Genomic DNA, 17,233 nt, shown 5'->3' with positions numbered 1-17,233 from the left:
TTTCCATTTGTTGCAACTTTTCTTAAAAGCTGGTTTCTATGTATGATACTTCTTGTGTCTCATTGCATTGGTTTAAAATGCATGTAACCGGATTGTAGCGTTGATAAATACACAGTGAGGTCCGTCTGTTTTGAAACGCTGCCTCTCAACAGTTTGGGGTTTGACACGGAGCTCTCCAGCGTCCTGTTGCCTGGCTGATCTGCCAGCGTCTGCTGGCATCTGATTGGTCGTCTCTTGGCTGCTGGAGGTGTAGTAGAGCGTTGATTATGTCACAGCCCCGTTGTAGAGCAATTTGGTCCCTCCTCCCCTTTCCCCTCCCCCCGGCCTATATGAGCGTACGTGTGCCGCATTCTTAGTGGAGGGGATGAGAGAGAGAGAGAGAGAGACAGCAGGTGGAAATGACATCATCTGCACTGCACCAACACTGCAGTAGTGTTTGAACAAAGCTGCACGGGCAGAGCTACTCTTTTTGTTTGCAAGGGTGGAGGAAAAACACTAAACCCAATGCACATGTGCGTGTGTGTCCATTCATTAGAATTAGAGTCAGTTTCATTCACAGTTTGGGGAGCAAAACCGGTGTCGGTGCGAAATACAGGAAAGAACATATGGGATGCAGGTGGTCCCATTATAAATTAAAGCCTTTGGGTCATAACAAAGCACTGTTCAAACCTAATGAATTGGGAAACAACTAGGAATAAAAATGTAGGGCAGGATTGTTTTTATCTATCAGAATCTGTCCCAGTTTTTGCAGTCAATTTTGGAGGACTGTTCTTCTCCTGAAACCAGAAAATAACTATTATATAAAATTATTTCTGGGTTGTTGACAGCCCTTTCATTGTTGTTTGCAGATAACCAGTTCAGAATGTCCATCCTGGAACGCTTGGAGCAAATGGAGCGAAGGATGGCAGAGATGGCCGGACAGCAGCAACAGGGCAGTGGAGGAACGTCGGATAGCGGAGGACCTTCAGTGGGTGAAGGAGAAGGTGGAAGAGGAAGCTCTGAACAAGCACAGGTATCCAAGTTCTCTAGATCTAAACTGAGATTGCTATGGCTTTCTTGATTTTACCTTATGCTTGGCTGTGCTTAGTTTTCAGCAGGTCAGAGCCAGAACCAGGGTCCTGGTGCCGCAGGCAGCTCCTTTGAGAGCCGTGTAGTGGTAGTTTGTGAGAAGATGATGAACCGGGCCTGCTGGGCCAAGTCTAAGCACTTGATTCACTCCAAAACGTTTCGGGGCATGACTTTATTACATCTGGCAGCTGCCCAGGGTTACACCACCCTTATCCAAACGCTTATCAAGTGGCGGTACGTTTACTTATTTTAAACCCAATCTAAACGCAGGTAGATGTCAAGTACAATTTATTAATTTGGTCCATATTATACTGTTTGTTTCCACAGCACTAAACATGCAGACAGTATTGACCTGGAACTTGAGGTTGATCCTCTGAATGTGGATCACTTCTCCTGCACACCCCTGGTGAGTGTTTATTAAGGCCTGGGTATACTTCAGTTTTTACGCAGACATGAGGATCAGCATACATGTACATTAAAGGTTCTTATTAGATCCAAAAAATGGATGTCCGACCTAAGACCTGAGTGGGTTCGGGTCTAAAAGTTTAATGTATGCCTCGGACACAGGTTGGGTAGAATATGTGTGGCCTCGGGAAATTTAAAATTAATGTGTTTTTCCCAAACTGACCTGAGAAGACCCAAACTATTTCACGTGTGTGCATCAAGTCCTTTTCCAAAATCTAATCTCTTCAGATGTGGGCCTGTGCTCTGGGTCATATGGAAGCAGCCGTGGTTTTGTACAAATGGGATCGGCGAGCTTTGGCCATTCCAGATTCTTTGGGTCGCTTACCGCTGGCTATCGCCCGGTCGCGCGGCCACACCAAGCTGGCAGAGTGTTTGGAGAGTCTTCAGAGGGACGAGCATCAGTCAGGAACCCTGACTACAACTCCCAGCATGCCTTTCTCTCCATCTGCCGAGGCCTCCGCCACAGAGGGATGGATGAACGTTTGGGGAACCGAAACGACTTCAGCTGGACTGAAAGAAAGCACCATCACTAGTTCTACTTCCAGCACCAGCTCAGGTGAGAACTGGGATCTTCTGAGTGGCTCATATCAAGTCATTCATTTTGTTAAGGTGTTGGTTGGCAAGCATTCATCTTCTTTATTGTACCTTGACAGACTTGAGGAGACCCAGATCTGAACCGTCCAGTTTCTACAGCAGCGTTAGTCATGGGGATGCTCCCTTGAGCAAAAAACACAAACCCAATCCAGAGACCCACCAATCTCGACCCAGCAAATCCTGCTCTGCCCCTCTTGCACTAGAAGATCAGACCCACAAACCCAAGTCATGCCCCTCCAAACCTGGAGAAGCAACCCTGGACAGTGAACCGGGAGATGAAGAGCGGACTCAGGCCAACTTGGGTCCGACCTGCGGAGGTGGACGATGGGCTTCTAGACAGGCTGCAGGACGCAGGGTGCCGACTGGCAAAGAAAGACTAGCAAACAGACTGAGATTAAGAGAAATTGCTAGCGCAGGAACAATCTCTGATCTGCGGACAAGCCAAGATAATCTAGAGAACACAGGAGTGCAGGTGAAACTTATATTCACATTTATGCATTTGGCAATGCCAAAGTCATATTCATTGCTTTTATCTTTATGTGTGTTTCCGGGGGTTCGAACCCAGAACTATTTGCATTGCTAATCCAATGCTCTACCAGTTGAGCTACAGAGCAGGTTTAAAGAATGTGTTTTGATGCCTCCGCAATATATTATTAATGATGTTCAGACTGGCCTGTAGCTGAGCCATTCTGATAAATGCTGACAATAAATTGTAATCTAGTGCTCCTTAGAGTATTATTACTTTAAGTTACTTGAAGTAATACTTTTTTTGTTTGAGTCTGGTTGTGCTAATCTGTTACCTACAGAAAGCAACTCCAAATAGTCCCTTATTGGCAGTTTATATTGCAGTGCATTATGGGTAATTGTTGTTCTCTCAACGTCTGGCAGAAGTGTAGTCCATTAGCTATTTTAAGCCTTTTTAATAAATTTTGAGTTTTTTTGTCTCTCTTGATCTTCATTTATAATAAACATCAACATATTGATCATATCCTTATACTTGTTTCAGAACATGAACATGATGACTTTAGCAGAGGAGGTGATCGAGGCGACATCTGATCGCATCAAAAGGGAAAACTTGGTCACGTCAGAAACTACACTAGATGGTGTTGGAGTCAGTAACACCATGAGCTGGTTGACCAGCTACCTTGGAGATGCAGAGAGGTGAGCGTTGATAAGTTAAAACTCATGATAATCACTTTTCACTCTTTGTGTTTCTTCTGGATAATCTAATTGGCTTTTCCAATCGGTTCTTCAGGTTCCTGTTTAACAAGTCCCTAACTTCCTCTCCTGGCATGGGTGCCATGCATGGTGGGGTACAGCCAGACTTTGAGGGTCCCATTGGAAAACTCGGCCTTCAGTCTCCTGCGGAATGGACCGCTCTCCTCAACGCTTCCCATGGCAAGGAAGAGCGTGACCTGACCCAGCTGGCCCTGTCCGACCCCGAACAGAGAGAACTATACGAGGCGGCCCGTCAGGTCCAGAACACCTTCCGTAGATACAAGGTAGGCCAAGGCTTCATCCAGATGTAGGGTTCCCGCTGTATCGCCGTCTTTGCAGGCTATCGTGGCGTGTGTTGCCCGTGTTCGTGATGGTCTGGTTTCAAAGGTGCTGTGTTGTATTGTGTTGTGTCGTACTTCAAGGTAAACTAATCCAGATCCTCAAAGTCATCAAAGGTGATGTGGTGGTTGTGGTGTGCACTCCAAAGGCAGAGATAGGGTCAGTGTCGCTGTAGCATGGGGAAATTTGCTCGAGCTTAGCATGGCCTTGCTGTAGAGAATGAATGCATTGTTTCCTCTATCTATCTGTCTAAATGGGATGTGCAGATATATCCCTGAGTCCACACCACACTGGTTGTTCAGACCAGATTTCTCTTCTAATCTTCCATGTTCTGAGAAATAAGCTTCTTCTCGGAGCAACTTTGCCAGTCTTAAGAGGAAACCCTGGCCAGCCACAAAAGGAATCAGATGGCATCATCTCCAGGGCCATGCAGGCCTCCTTTTGAACACTAATCTCTCTCCTGTCCTCTCCCACCCTACCTCACCCCCTCTTCCCCGTCCTGCAGGGTCGCCCACTTCGTGAGCAGCAGGAACTGGCAGCCGCTGTCATTCAGCGCTGTTATAAGAGGTATAAACAGGTAGGACAACTCTATGTCTATAGTTTTGATGGTTAGTCATTAATGGTTTTGCAGATTATCTTAATTTCCTTCCCTCTCTTTCTCAAGCTGACATGGATAGCCTTGAAGGTAATACCTCTGTTTCATGTACTATAAGTACTAATCTGGAAGTTTAATCGGGTGAATTTAGTACACTGGCGATGCATAGGAATGAAAGTAGTTTCACACGCAAGAGTTCCTACATTCCTAGGTTTTTCTTTACTATTTTGCATAGCCTTGGTTGTCAATTCAGCTAGGGTGACCAGACATCTACTTTATTCCTGGGACTGTCCCATATTTTATCTTTATTTATAGTATCCTGACTTATGAAAATATTAAGTTTTGTCATGTTTTTTATATATTTAAATTTATATATTGCCTAGTTACAAAGTCTTTTGTTACGCAAGAATTACCTGATCGTAAGTTGGCCATTAACATCAAATTATATTTTGGAGAACAAAACTGCCATCCAATCACAATTTTCTATCAATTTTGAAGTTTTATCTCTGGTTGTGTAGTCATGGATAGCTGAAAGCAATGCGTGTCACACTTTAGATTACTTACGGAATTTAAAGGAATAGTCTACTCATTTTCAATATTAAACTATGTTATTACCTTAACTAAGAATTGTTGATACATCCCTCTATCATCTGTGTGCATGCACGTAAGCGCTGGAGCGCGCTGCGACACTTCGATAGCATTTAGCTTAGCCCCATTCATTCAATGGTACCAATCAAAGATAACGTTAGAAGCAGATTTAAAAGAGGAACTATATTTTATGGTGTAACTTTTGGGAGTACTTCGACTCGCCTGAAAAGTCCGCTCCCCTTCTCCCTCTCATAATGGGAGAGGGAGAGTGTTACTGCGCCGAGTCGAAGTACTCCCAAAAGTGCTATTACGCCATAAAATATAGTTCCTCTTTTAAATCCGCTTAGAAAAGCTCTACATTTAATTTTGTACTACCAAACTTGCTCGTATAACTACTCGTCTTAAATAGGAAAAACGTTGATGTGTTTGGTCACTTCTAACTTTATCTCTGGTTGGTACCATTGAATGAATGGGGCTAAGCTAAATGCTATCGAAGTGTCGCAGCGCGCTCCAGCGCTTACGTGCACGCACACAGATGATAGAGGGATGTATCAACAATTCTTAGTTAAGGTAATAACATAGTTTAATATTGAAAATGAGTAGACTATTCCTTTAACTTTCGTGCAAATTTTTCGCTATTATGTATGTTATTTTCAGCTTGCGCAAATATGCGTTTGAGGCATTTTTCGCGGCAATCGCACCACTCCAATTTGCGGCATTAGTATCGCCCCCGCGCAGTTTCGCATCTATTCGCATCTTTGCATTGATATTTTATGTAAATCACTCACGCAAATCGTTGAATTTGCATTTGGTGTGTACGCCCCATTAGTGTAACAGCAATGAAGGTAATACTTATTGTACAGTATTAGACTGGACCTCTCTACATTTTACAATAAACTTTTGACGAAAGACAAGCACACACTGGCAAAAATGCTTTCAGTGAATATAACAAAACTGCAACAATAAATGATGTTAATTCACCCTAATCAGGGATAAACGCTATGGATTTTTTTCTAATGGCCAAGGCAAGCCAGTGTTTCAGATTTTATCTTCCCCTGCCAAAATCTTCACTGGCCCCATCACAAAAACTAAAGATTATTATGTTCCTGTAAAGCTTAGTGGTTGCGCTAGCAGCGCAAAAGGTCATGGGTTCAAATCCAGGTAACACATATACTGATAAATATTTAGTAAGCATTTGACAATTAAACAGTCAATAATAAAATGAAAACTGTATGCTACCTTTGCATTTTTAACTAAAGGGCGATTTATAGTCGTGCGTAGGTCCTACGGCATAGCCGCGACGGCGTAGGTTCCGCGTCGGTTTTCATTTATACTTTTGCATCGTCCTCCGTGTCGATGTGCAAACATACGCGAAACCACTGGTTGGCAGTATCCACGCGTGTAACCACATTAGCAGCGCGACCGTTAGAGAAGAAGAAGCTTGGCAAGTTAACCCACAAACGAATAAGAAACAGCAACTTGTTGTGTATAATTATAATTGTTGTGTAGAAGACCAGCAATGATGGAAGTAAATAAACAACGACTTATGTTTCAGTTTGAGTTAAAACACTCCTCAACTTGGCTAATCTTTGTTTTCACCGTCTCAAACGGAAATACCTATGACGCAGTTTTGTTACCTGACGGGAGGGGTTCTGGTGGACCAATCACAGCGCTTGTGGTCCGCGTAGAGCCGACGCGCTGTTAGAAATTTTGTGAGGTGCGCGTCAGACTACGCAGAGCTACGCACAGGTTACGGATAGCTACGGCGTAGGACCTACTCACGACTATAAATCGCCCATAAGACTACATCAATTTTCTTCAATAGCTAACTTTATTTTCATGTGTAGACATAGGCGGTGATCCCATAGGTCAGGGGTCACAAATTCTTGGCCTGGAGGGCCGGTATCTCTGCAGAGTTTAGCTCCAACCCTAATCAAACATACCTGAAGCAGCTAATTAAGATGCTTCAGGTGTGTTTGATTAGAGATGGAGCTAAACTCTGCAGAGACACCAGCCCCCCAGGACCAGGATTGGTGACCCCTGCCATAGGTGATCGGGGGCTTGAGCACCCACAGAAATGCACAACTAAGGTGTCTTTCTCTCTGTGAAATCTGGTCACCCTACATTGAGCTGATGAATAAAAGCAATACCACAGTCGTGCTGATACACAGCCTCAATAACTTGCAGTATCTTGAGATATTGCTTAAGTGGAACAACAGAACACTTTGGTAACCATGTGTCTATTTTCTGTGATTCTAGTTGTGTTCTCTGTCCTCTTTATAGTATGCACTTTATAAAAAGATGACGCTGGCCGCCATCCTTATCCAGAGTAAATTCCGCAGCTACCACGAACAGAAGAAGTTCCAGCAGAGTCGCAGGGCAGCCATGCTGATCCAGCAATATTACCGCAGCTACAAAGAGCTCGGCCGGCCGAACCCACGCAGACGGGCCGCCGCAGCTGCACTAGTGCAGCACAAACTCAGGTACAATAACAGACGTTCAGTCTGATTTTAAATGCAAACTATGCACCTATATATGCTTTCCACACAAATATTGAGATTTTTCAAAAGAAAATAATGTGAAAAGTACACCCTACACATACTTTTATTGGTGTGAGCAATTTAGCTCCTCTAGTGGCCAATGATTAAACTTAATTTTAATAATGCATCACATTTAAAATGAAAATGCACCCTGTTATATAAACCCTCTTTTAGTAATCATCGTCCAGGTTTAATAACTTATTTATAATGAATATTCAAATGCTTTTTTAAGACTTTACTTTATGGTCTGCAATATGAGGATTACCTGAAGAGTTCAGATGCAAAACCCTCTAAGTGTGTCTTACATGTTTTCTTGTAAAAAGCATTTTTTGATCAGGCTCTTATGTTTAGGTTTAGTAATTTCACTTTAATGGCAATAAAAAGGTTAATATTCAATAACTGAAATGCCTTATTGACAGAAATGTCACTTTAGTCATTTCATTGGTATTTAACAAATTTCTCTAAAGTGCATGCCTAATTTTTTTGCAAAAACGTCTTAATCCATTTCTTTGGACAAGACATAGTAAACAGTTGATCATTAAATCAGATGCAACTACAAACATTGCAAATGATGAACATCTGAAATCAAAATATAAGAATTAAGAAACTGAACCACACATGTAGGGGGCGCTGTGATGTTTGTGGCTGTCATATTCGGGTTTTAGTATACTCACAAGAAACTAAATTTTAAATGTGATCCATAGACATTTTCTCATTTTTTTTAGGTGACGTTTAGCAGCTTTTGCATCTGAACTCTTCACTTGTTTCATGATCATTTAAATTCCTGTAGATATAATTATGTTTTGAAATACAGAATGTTTGTACATGTGCGCATTTTATAAAAAAAAAAAAAAAGAAAAATGAGCCCTATTCAATCCTAGTGGTGTTGTCCTAAGTTTACTCCATATAGATTCCAGAAGTCTCTTTAGATTAATGACACTATACATGTGAAACGCTGCCAATTTCATTTTCACAAGTAAGGCAGCATTTAAACCTCCCTATGAGACAATCTGGTATTGTCACAGTGCCAATCACACCCTTAGTGAATGATTTACTGTACAAACAATTGAGCTTTGAGTGCAAGTTTATAGACGTGCATCAATTTTATTCAATCAACAAGTAGTCAATAATAGTTTTTTTTAAACTCATCTTTGAGCATCAAAACAGCATAAGAGGTTTTTTTTGTTACGATAATTTCTTCATGCCTTAAAATAACTTGAATGTAACTCTACGCCATTACCTCATTTAGTATAGGCTAGGGTTGAGACGATTAATCGCGATTCATACTAATAATACCTGTATGATATCAATTCTGAATCACAAAGGCGATATTATGCACAGCTCTTCGTCTTTTGATCAGTCGGAAGTCCTTATCAATCTAAAATCACAGAGGTTGAGTCGTTTATAGCATGCATTTGAAAAAAGCAACATATATATATATATATATATATATATATATATATATATATATATATATATATATATATATATATATATATATATATATATATATATTTATATATTTATACAACAGTTCTTTCTGGTTCTCGAATCTGATTGGCTAAGAGCTATGCGATATTGTGCTGATAACGGCACTGTAACCGCATCACATTTCGTATCATTCCGCCACCTAGTGAATGGAGGTCCTAAGCAGGCTCATCTCTGAATGGAAAAACACAGACGCGCTGTTTTGAATCACTCTCCGTGTGTCTCATTAGTTTACTAGCTCATAAATCAGTCTGTGAATCCCCAATCGGAAGTAATTATTCTGTCAAAGATCAGCGCTCTTGGATGTTACGTTAAAGTTAATGGGAGAAATGTCTTGTCACATCGTGTGGACGATTAACACTTGGAAAGAGGAATATAAACACTCGTTTTTTTCTGGAGCTATATCTTTTATCAGAACGCGAAAACACCGTGGAAATGCAGGGAAGCACCGCAGCTTTTAAATGTGGACATTGATCATTTACTTTATCGTGATGTGACTATTAAAACATGTTATGAGATATCGCCACTGGTATATTTATAAGCAGCATGCAAAAACATCTCTCTGACACTTATAAAAAACCGTTTTGTATAGTACTGACAAGAACAAAGTTTAATAATAATCGAGTGCTCGTATCGCGTTAAGAATAAATGAGAAAGCAATAGTAACGTTATACAAGTATAGTTTTATTAACTTTTACCTCGCGCCAAAACAATAACAACACAAAAGACACTAAATATGAATAAAAAAACAAGTAATCGTTTGATCATGACACCACATACTGCTGATTTGATCTCATTTTGACGATCATAAAAGACATAAAAAACTTGATTTTCACCACAGGGGGACTTTAACTACTTTATGTTTGTCTACTAATGTACTTATATCACCAATCATTCTGTTTATTCTGTTTTAGAGGCGGTTTACTGACCAAAAGGCAAGATCAGGCGGCAAGGAAGATCATGCGATTTCTGCTGAGGTGTCGTCACAGGTAGGCTAATAGTGAAAGCGGCCCTAACACAAACGAGCTGGCACAGATTAGAAGATCTTCCTTTAACCAATTCTCTAATATTGTGCAGTTCACAACGGCAGACAGTGCTCACATTTTCTCATTTTATAAAATTCATACTCAAATTTTAGTGTTTTCATGGCTCTTATAGACACCCCTTTTGTGTTTGGTCCCATTTTCCCGAACCCGACCGAACCTCAGTGTGTACTAATAGCTGTCTGGTGTTGTTCTGCTGTTTATGCAAAGCCCCTTGATGGACCATAGACTATTCAAACGGGTGAGTGCAGCCTCAGTCAGCCAGTTCGTACCCCTCTATTTCTCTCTCTTTTTCTCTGCTTTTCCCTATAAGTCTGTCTGTCTTATCTTTATAGTTTCTCTATTGCTTTATGCCTGCATGCATGATGGCCGACTAGAATCCGAATGGACTGAGCCTGAAATGCGAGAGCGAGGACGATAGATAAATTAATTTCCTAACCTAAACTAACAAAGCTCTCTTTCTGTCTCTGTCTTTCTCTCTGGATCCCTCTGTCTTTTCTGAAGTCACCTCCATCTCTATTGTTATGAGGATGCTTATGACAACACTAAGGACTGCTGGGTAGTGCATTTGGCATTGCATGATTGCTAAAGATATGGAGGCCTTGCTTCTTTCAGGGCATGCTTGAAATAACATCCCTTTCTCTAGAGAAGAGAAGATGTCTTGAATGCCTGGCTGCCTGTTTTCTACATCTCTTGCATAAGCTTGATTTGGGGACTGAGGGTGGGATGGGGATCCAACTGAGTGTTTTAAATGATGGGGGTTTAAAATGTCTCGTGTACCTGTTTAAAATGAATTATGGAGATACAATGCTAACAAACACATCATTCAATTTCAGTGTAATTTTTTTGTGATTTTCTGTGCATGATATTGATTTTCAGGACTCTGATCCAGTATTAGTATAATTAGTATTAATATAGGTTGTTTATGTAGGATTTCTCTCAATTCCTCAAATGTTATTGATTATTTGTTTGGTTATGTTACCTAAAAAATGTCTAGCAGATCAAATCACACAGACAAGAAAAGTGTAAATGTCACTCCATAAAAATAAAATATCAAAGAAAATGGCATCTGCAAACAAACAATGCCGAAGCTTTTCTCACAACTAACTTGAGCCGTTTGTAACACATATAATAAGATAAAGTCCACACTATAGTCTTTGTGTCATTTACAAAGGGGTATGATTGGTTCCCTGCCCTGTTTGTACCTGTTACAGTAATGAAACAAAATCACATGATGTCTCTGAGGACCCATGAATGTTGTTTGAACCCTCCGGCTGACATTACAATCTTCTCGTTTGTTTGGATCTTTTTCAGGGTGAAAGAATTGAGAAAGGCCAAGGAACATGAGAGCTCCTCGTCGAGTCCCGTCGCAATGTAACATCCGAAGTCAGACTCTTCCTTCTGTTTTTACAAGAGACGATTTACAAAAAAAGCAAAAATTATTTATGAAGCGGATCATGGGAAATGCGACGGTTGAACTCTGCCGGCGAGTTTGACTGCTTCTGCTACTGCGTTGTGTTTCTTAAATCAAGACTTTCGGGGAGAAATGACATTATCTTCATGGCATTTTTGCACTCTTCATAGATTTTTTCTTTCGATTACGATAAAGGAAAAAAGGAACGAAGACCAAGGATTAAAGGCTTTTTATTCTGACAGTGCTTGTAAAATATCATCAGAAATGCATCATGCCGGAAAGCCGCTTTACATTTTTATATTTTGAAAGGAAAAAATACAACAATCAGTTTGGGAAAAAAAGAACAAAACTTAGAAAATTTTAACCAAAAAAAACGTGACCATATGCATGCAGAGAGAGTATTTGATATCAATCTATCATCTCCACTAATCTTTGTTTTTGACAAATGCTGTTGTTTCATTCAAAGGGAAAGCCTTCTTATGAATGTAGATGGGGTCAGGGCAAAAATGCTGGGTTTGAAATATCAGTGTCTTACTTTTTTGTCTTTGTGAAGGTTGGGGTACTTCTAACCATGGGTTACCTCCTGTTTCCTGTGCACTGTTTTCTTATGGGTCCTTTCTTAATGTCATCTTTTGCCGGCCTGACTTTGTGTGTCCCGTGTTTGTTGAACTGATCTGGATACAGTGCATGTGTTTGAGCGAAACGCTCCTGCATGCTAAAGTAAATGTTTTGTGTTTTATCCTTTGATTTTCATTCATTCAAATCTGTGATTTGATTGTGGCGCCGTATAAATCCAACCCTGTTTGTTTCGAAATATTGATAAAGACCATTATTTTTTTATATATTGTTCAGTTATTTATTTCACTGGCATTTGTCTTTTTTTGCCTTACTTGTTTTTAATTGTGTGAAGGTTTTGATAACTTATGTGCTATCACTTGTGCCACAGCGCCAATTGTATTCGCAATGTGTATATGTTGTGTTGTTTTTTTCATTGTATCTGTTTGTTTGTTTGTTTTTTTGAAGAGCTCTGAAATGCTTTTCCAGAGTTTCACAAAACATTGCCTTGACACCTTGACTTTTTGAAGGGTCCCTATACAGAAGCTTAAAACTTTAAAAAAAAAATAGTATTCATATTTTTGACTATTGAGTGGTCCCTGTACATATCCAAGATGGGTGAAGGAACGTTGATAGCCAGAAACTTTTTCCCGAAAAAGTATTGTATTTAAGAATATATAGTATTTTATTCATAAATTGGATTATAACGCATTAAGAGACGAACAAAAACATTTATTGTATAGTTTTCTTCGAACGCCCAATTATATTGTTTGTAAATAATGTAAATATGATTGCAAAGAAGGAGCCATGTGCATGAACTTTAAACCACTGAACATAATGTAAAGAGTACATGTGGTCTGTGAAATGATCTGAACGACTTCACTGTAAGAATCCTTTGTTGGAAATGCTCTCCGAAGCATGACGCTGTCAAAAATCACGATCAAAACGTGTAGATTTAGGGGAGAGCCAAACAAATTCATCAGACACGACTGGAGTTTTCTCTCTTCTTTTCAGGGGTAGCATGAATGAAGTAGTGATCTTTTGCTGACGGTGATCGGTCATGTGAAAACACAGTTGGAGATAAATAAGCTAAACTTTCTGAGAAATCAGTGTTGGTAAATCCAGTATTGAATGAGCAGAATTCACTCCCGCAACTAACGGTTACTGTACACCCCGTCGAGATTATCACCACAATTTTATCCTGACTAGAAAGTGTTCTCACATTTTATCGTCTATGAAATCCCCATGACAAATGGTGCCGGTTGGAAAATTAACTTCTTAGCTACTTTCAGCTTTGTGAGCAGACGACTTGCTTACATAAATCTGAACAGGAATTAAAGTAAAGCCGGTGATCAACGGACATCGTGAATGTAGCCACCAACACGAACATTTCAGCTTTCATCCGAACCTAAGACTGCCATTTTTCATTTTACAACTTTCATGGCATGGGTTATTTTCAACCCAACATTGGGTTAAAAAGGGACGAGCCCAGACGATGGGTTAAATTAACCCAAAAAATGTTTCTTTTGACCCAACAATGGACACCCAAATTACAACCCAAGGGGTTGTCCCTTTTTGATCCAACGCTGGCTTGAAAATAACCCAGCATTTTTCACGTATCATGTTTCTGGGGTGCATTGAAAACCCCATGGTCATGTAGTCACAAATCATCTGACTTTACTAATACTTGTGTCTACAAGAGAAAAGTGAGACTAACTGAGCAAATTCAGCTGACGGAAGGCATCATTTTAACTTACACCAGCACATTTAACCTGTTAAAGGAAAGAATGTGGTGCTTTATCATGTGAGCTGAATTACACATTTATTCTCAGCTTCGATCCCCACATTACATTCAGATCCATAGATGTTAACATCCAACTTTAGGAGGAGTAGGATCGTTCTTTGAAGTTTTACTCATCTCAGAGACTCAATATCAGTATTATAGAAAGTGCCTAAAACATTTTAGCGAGTGTGTTGTTCCTAAAGAAGGTCAATATTAACTGACTCCTCTTTTTAACGGTATGCAAAACCCAAAGGCTGATTTTACTCTCCAAACTGGAAGTTTGTCACCTTAACGCCCAGGTGTGTTTTTTTATGTATATGACGTGAAGGCACCTGTCATTTCATGTTTCATTTCACCATGTTCATTTGATTTATTGTATTTAGATTTTATGATCATATGGTGGTTTAAGATTTTGTCTGACCCAGTAAAACACTATGCATGTTATTTTTCCATGTCTCATCCAAACTGGGCCAGGAAAATAGGACGTGCTCTGTAACTGCCAGCAAAGACGGCCACTGAGATATCAAGCGATTTGGCATCAAAATAATATTCTTCCAACATATTCAGGAAATCATAACCAGGACTTGCGTGTGAAGCTCACTACATTCAACTGTTTAAGGATCACCAGGTATATGTATCTCAAATCTCTTTCATCCTAGGTAACAGAAATGTCCGCCTCCCTTCTGTAGTTTTACTCAGGGTGCTAAAACAGGGAGAGGGAGACAACCTAGGTTAGATTAAGTCTCCAGGTTCAGCTCAGACCACTGGGATTATCTACTTCCATTTGTACGTTACTACATTGTTCACTTTGTTAAAAACCACTATGAGAACGAGACCGTCATATCGGAGAACAGGATAGGCCGCATACGACCATTTTTCCAAAACTGAGCAGGTATTGTTATTCATGTGACACATCCCCCGGGACTGGGACAGCATAACACGTATACCTCAGTGTTAAATACCCTCAAAATAAGGTGGATAGCTGGATCAGTACTGGATTATGCTTTCTGTATGTTTGTGTGAGAGATGAGAAATATGCACTTTGTACAGCTCACCATCCAAGTTTAAATCCCTCTCCAAATCCCAGTACATCCTTACTATGTATGTGTGTGTGTGTGTGTGTGTGTGCAATGTTTCAACATATGAGCTGGTTGCTCTCGAATATGGATGATGACATGAGCACACGTCTAAATGAGGGAAAACACTATTGGTGCAGTTGGAAGTTTGTACGATCTCCTAAATCCTCTTTGGAACTCCGGGAATGCAGGTTAGGCTTAAAGTGAACGGATAACCACTCGACTATAAGCTTTTCACTTACAAACACAGAGCAATAAACACTTTGTTTTTAGCTGATCTCCTTATGTTGAACGAATATGGATTGAGTGGATAAAAAAACAGGAAAAGGGAAAAAACATTGGGACATGCTTAGGTTACTTCCTCTTATGCAATTACAGGTACACAGAGAGAGGTGGTCAGTGGACATTAAGTTCATATCTCCCAGCCCTTAATGCACGTTTTCCTCATTTTAAAATGAAGATAAGAAAAAATATAGATAAAATATGAGCCCATATTTCTTACAGGGCATTGGGCTTTCGACACTCTGCATGTGAAGCTAGTATTAGACCTCCGTTTACCCTCCTCTAGCTCTCTCTTTCTCCTTCTCCTTCATTTCTGCTTTGTGCCCTTAAATCCTCCTCTGATGAGTTTTTCTTCATCTTCTGTTCTTGGCCGTCTGCCTCTTTCTGTCCTTCTTGTGAGTTTTTATTTATTTACTTTGATTTTTATGTTTTGTAACTGTGCATGTGAGAGCATCACTGAATTGTTGGATATGTTTTAAAAAATAAAAAATATTCAGCTGCTGAAGCCATGCAAAACATCTTGAATTGCCCTTAAAATATGGAAAATGTTTTCTGAATGCTTTATATGATTTCTGCTGTAAAATAAAATCTTAAAAGAGAAATATTTCTCACTGTTACTTTATTGACTGTTTTGTCTTTGAACTCTCAAAAACAACACATGATGACCCTGCTGAATCACACCATGAAACATTATTTCAAAATTCATTGTGTACACTTTAAAGCAATGTTGCAGACTTTTCCTTTGAAAATGTGATCAAATTAGCTATGCAAGTCATTAAATTTACATTTGTGAATATGGCAGATGCTTTTACCCAAAGCAACTTGCAGTGCCTTACAAGGTATGCATTTTATTATATCGAAGCAGACAAGAACACAAATTTAATCTTACTATTTTAAATACTGACTAGTGATGAGTTGCTAAAAGGCAGGGTGTACAATTTTTGAGAAATGCTTTGGAAAAGTGAGTCGGGCTGAGTACTAAACACACTTGTAGCCAATCAGCAGTAAGGGGCGTGTCTACTAACCGTGCCTGGGTTGCGTATGTGTGGGGCGGGTCTATCAAAAGCGTGATGGGGCGTGTTTGTTTAGGTGATTTCAAATGTCAGCATTGGGTTTCAGAGATTGTGCACCCCACCTTTATTTTAATAAGTTAAAGTAATGTAAAACATATGTTGATACATTGTAAAAAGTGAAAAGTTGGACTGACTTAACAAAATTACTTCAATTGGTAACACCTAAAAAAAATTATTGTTTTTTTCAACTTATATTTTCACTTAAAAAGTGCTTTTCCCTTAAACATATAAGTTGAAAAAAAAAAACATAAATTTTTGTTTATTTGACCAATTGAAGTAATTTTTTAAGTTGATCCAACTTTTACTTTTTACAGTTTATAGGTCATATTGATCACATCCTTACAGTGAAGTGTGTTTTGGGCCCTATTTCAGTATGGTTTGTTGGTGCTTTATTGGTTCCAATCCACCAGACAATATCGAGCCACAGAGACCATTATATTTGGCCTCTATTAAAACCATTACACAATGGGAATTTCATTACAACCTCAAAATTTCATCTGGATTACAATTACAGTTATGCTGTGTATTTATAGTAAATATCTTTATGGTAAATACTTAAGGGGTCATATCATGAAAATCTGACTTTTTTCATGTTTAAGTGCTATAACTGGGTCCCCAGTGCTTCTATCAACCTAGACAATGTGGATAAAGAACAACCCAGTAACTCCGTTTTGGTAAACCATTCTCTGCAAGCATGTGAAAAAATAGGTCATTGAAATTTGGCTCCCATTGTGATGTCAGAAGGGGATAATACCGCCCCTTAATCTGCACTATCCAACCACAGCACTGCCTTTTAGTGCAGAGATCAGCTCATTTGCATTTATAAGGACACACCCAAAACGGCACATTTTTGCACACATCTACAAAGTGGCAATTTTAACATGTTATAATAAATTATCTATACAATATTTTGAGCTAAAACTTCACATACGTACTCTGGGGACGCCAAAGATTTATTTGACATCTTTAAAAAGTCTTGTGAAATGTCCCCTTTAATATAAATAGTGCAAAAAAAATTAAACAGAATGTATAGTGCCAAATTAAAGTAAAATAGTAAGTTATAGAAATAAAAGAAAAGAAAAAGGGAAAAAAAGGATCCCTCCCTCCTCTCT

At 39.5% G+C, this 17,233-nt stretch overlaps 1 protein-coding gene across 9 annotated transcripts in view; it reads left to right on the top strand.

The window, feature by feature from the left end:
• The window catches only part of camta1b (calmodulin binding transcription activator 1b), a 374,086-nt gene extending 359,592 nt beyond the window's left edge, over nucleotides 1-14,494 (top strand). For 4 of the 9 annotated variants that reach the window (XM_073811852.1, XM_065259150.1, XM_073811851.1 and 1 more), the window contains 13 exons: nucleotides 849-1,012; nucleotides 1,088-1,302; nucleotides 1,396-1,474; nucleotides 1,762-2,089; nucleotides 2,187-2,599; nucleotides 3,134-3,288; nucleotides 3,383-3,629; nucleotides 4,190-4,261; nucleotides 4,349-4,369; nucleotides 7,151-7,350; nucleotides 9,810-9,884; nucleotides 10,149-10,179; nucleotides 11,253-14,494. In XM_073811852.1, coding sequence (XP_073667953.1) covers nucleotides 849-1,012; nucleotides 1,088-1,302; nucleotides 1,396-1,474; nucleotides 1,762-2,089; nucleotides 2,187-2,599; nucleotides 3,134-3,288; nucleotides 3,383-3,629; nucleotides 4,190-4,261; nucleotides 4,349-4,369; nucleotides 7,151-7,350; nucleotides 9,810-9,884; nucleotides 10,149-10,179; nucleotides 11,253-11,285 — 2,033 coding nt within the window. In that variant the 3' untranslated portion in view covers nucleotides 11,286-14,494. The remainder of the gene's footprint in view (nucleotides 1-848; nucleotides 1,013-1,087; nucleotides 1,303-1,395; nucleotides 1,475-1,761; nucleotides 2,090-2,186; nucleotides 2,600-3,133; nucleotides 3,289-3,382; nucleotides 3,630-4,189; nucleotides 4,262-4,348; nucleotides 4,370-7,150; nucleotides 7,351-9,809; nucleotides 9,885-10,148; nucleotides 10,180-11,252) is intronic. The other 5 variants (XM_073811853.1, XM_065259152.1, XM_065259151.1 and 2 more) reach the window with 4 other exon arrangements.
• The last annotated feature ends 2,739 nt before the right edge of the window (nucleotides 14,495-17,233 follow it).

Source organism: Paramisgurnus dabryanus, chromosome 14, assembly GCF_030506205.2.
Source record: "Paramisgurnus dabryanus chromosome 14, PD_genome_1.1, whole genome shotgun sequence".
Lineage (NCBI taxonomy): Eukaryota > Metazoa > Chordata > Actinopteri > Cypriniformes > Cobitidae > Paramisgurnus > Paramisgurnus dabryanus.
The sequence above is the reverse complement of the archived record's forward strand: the minus strand, read 5'-3'. Positions and strand labels throughout refer to the sequence as shown.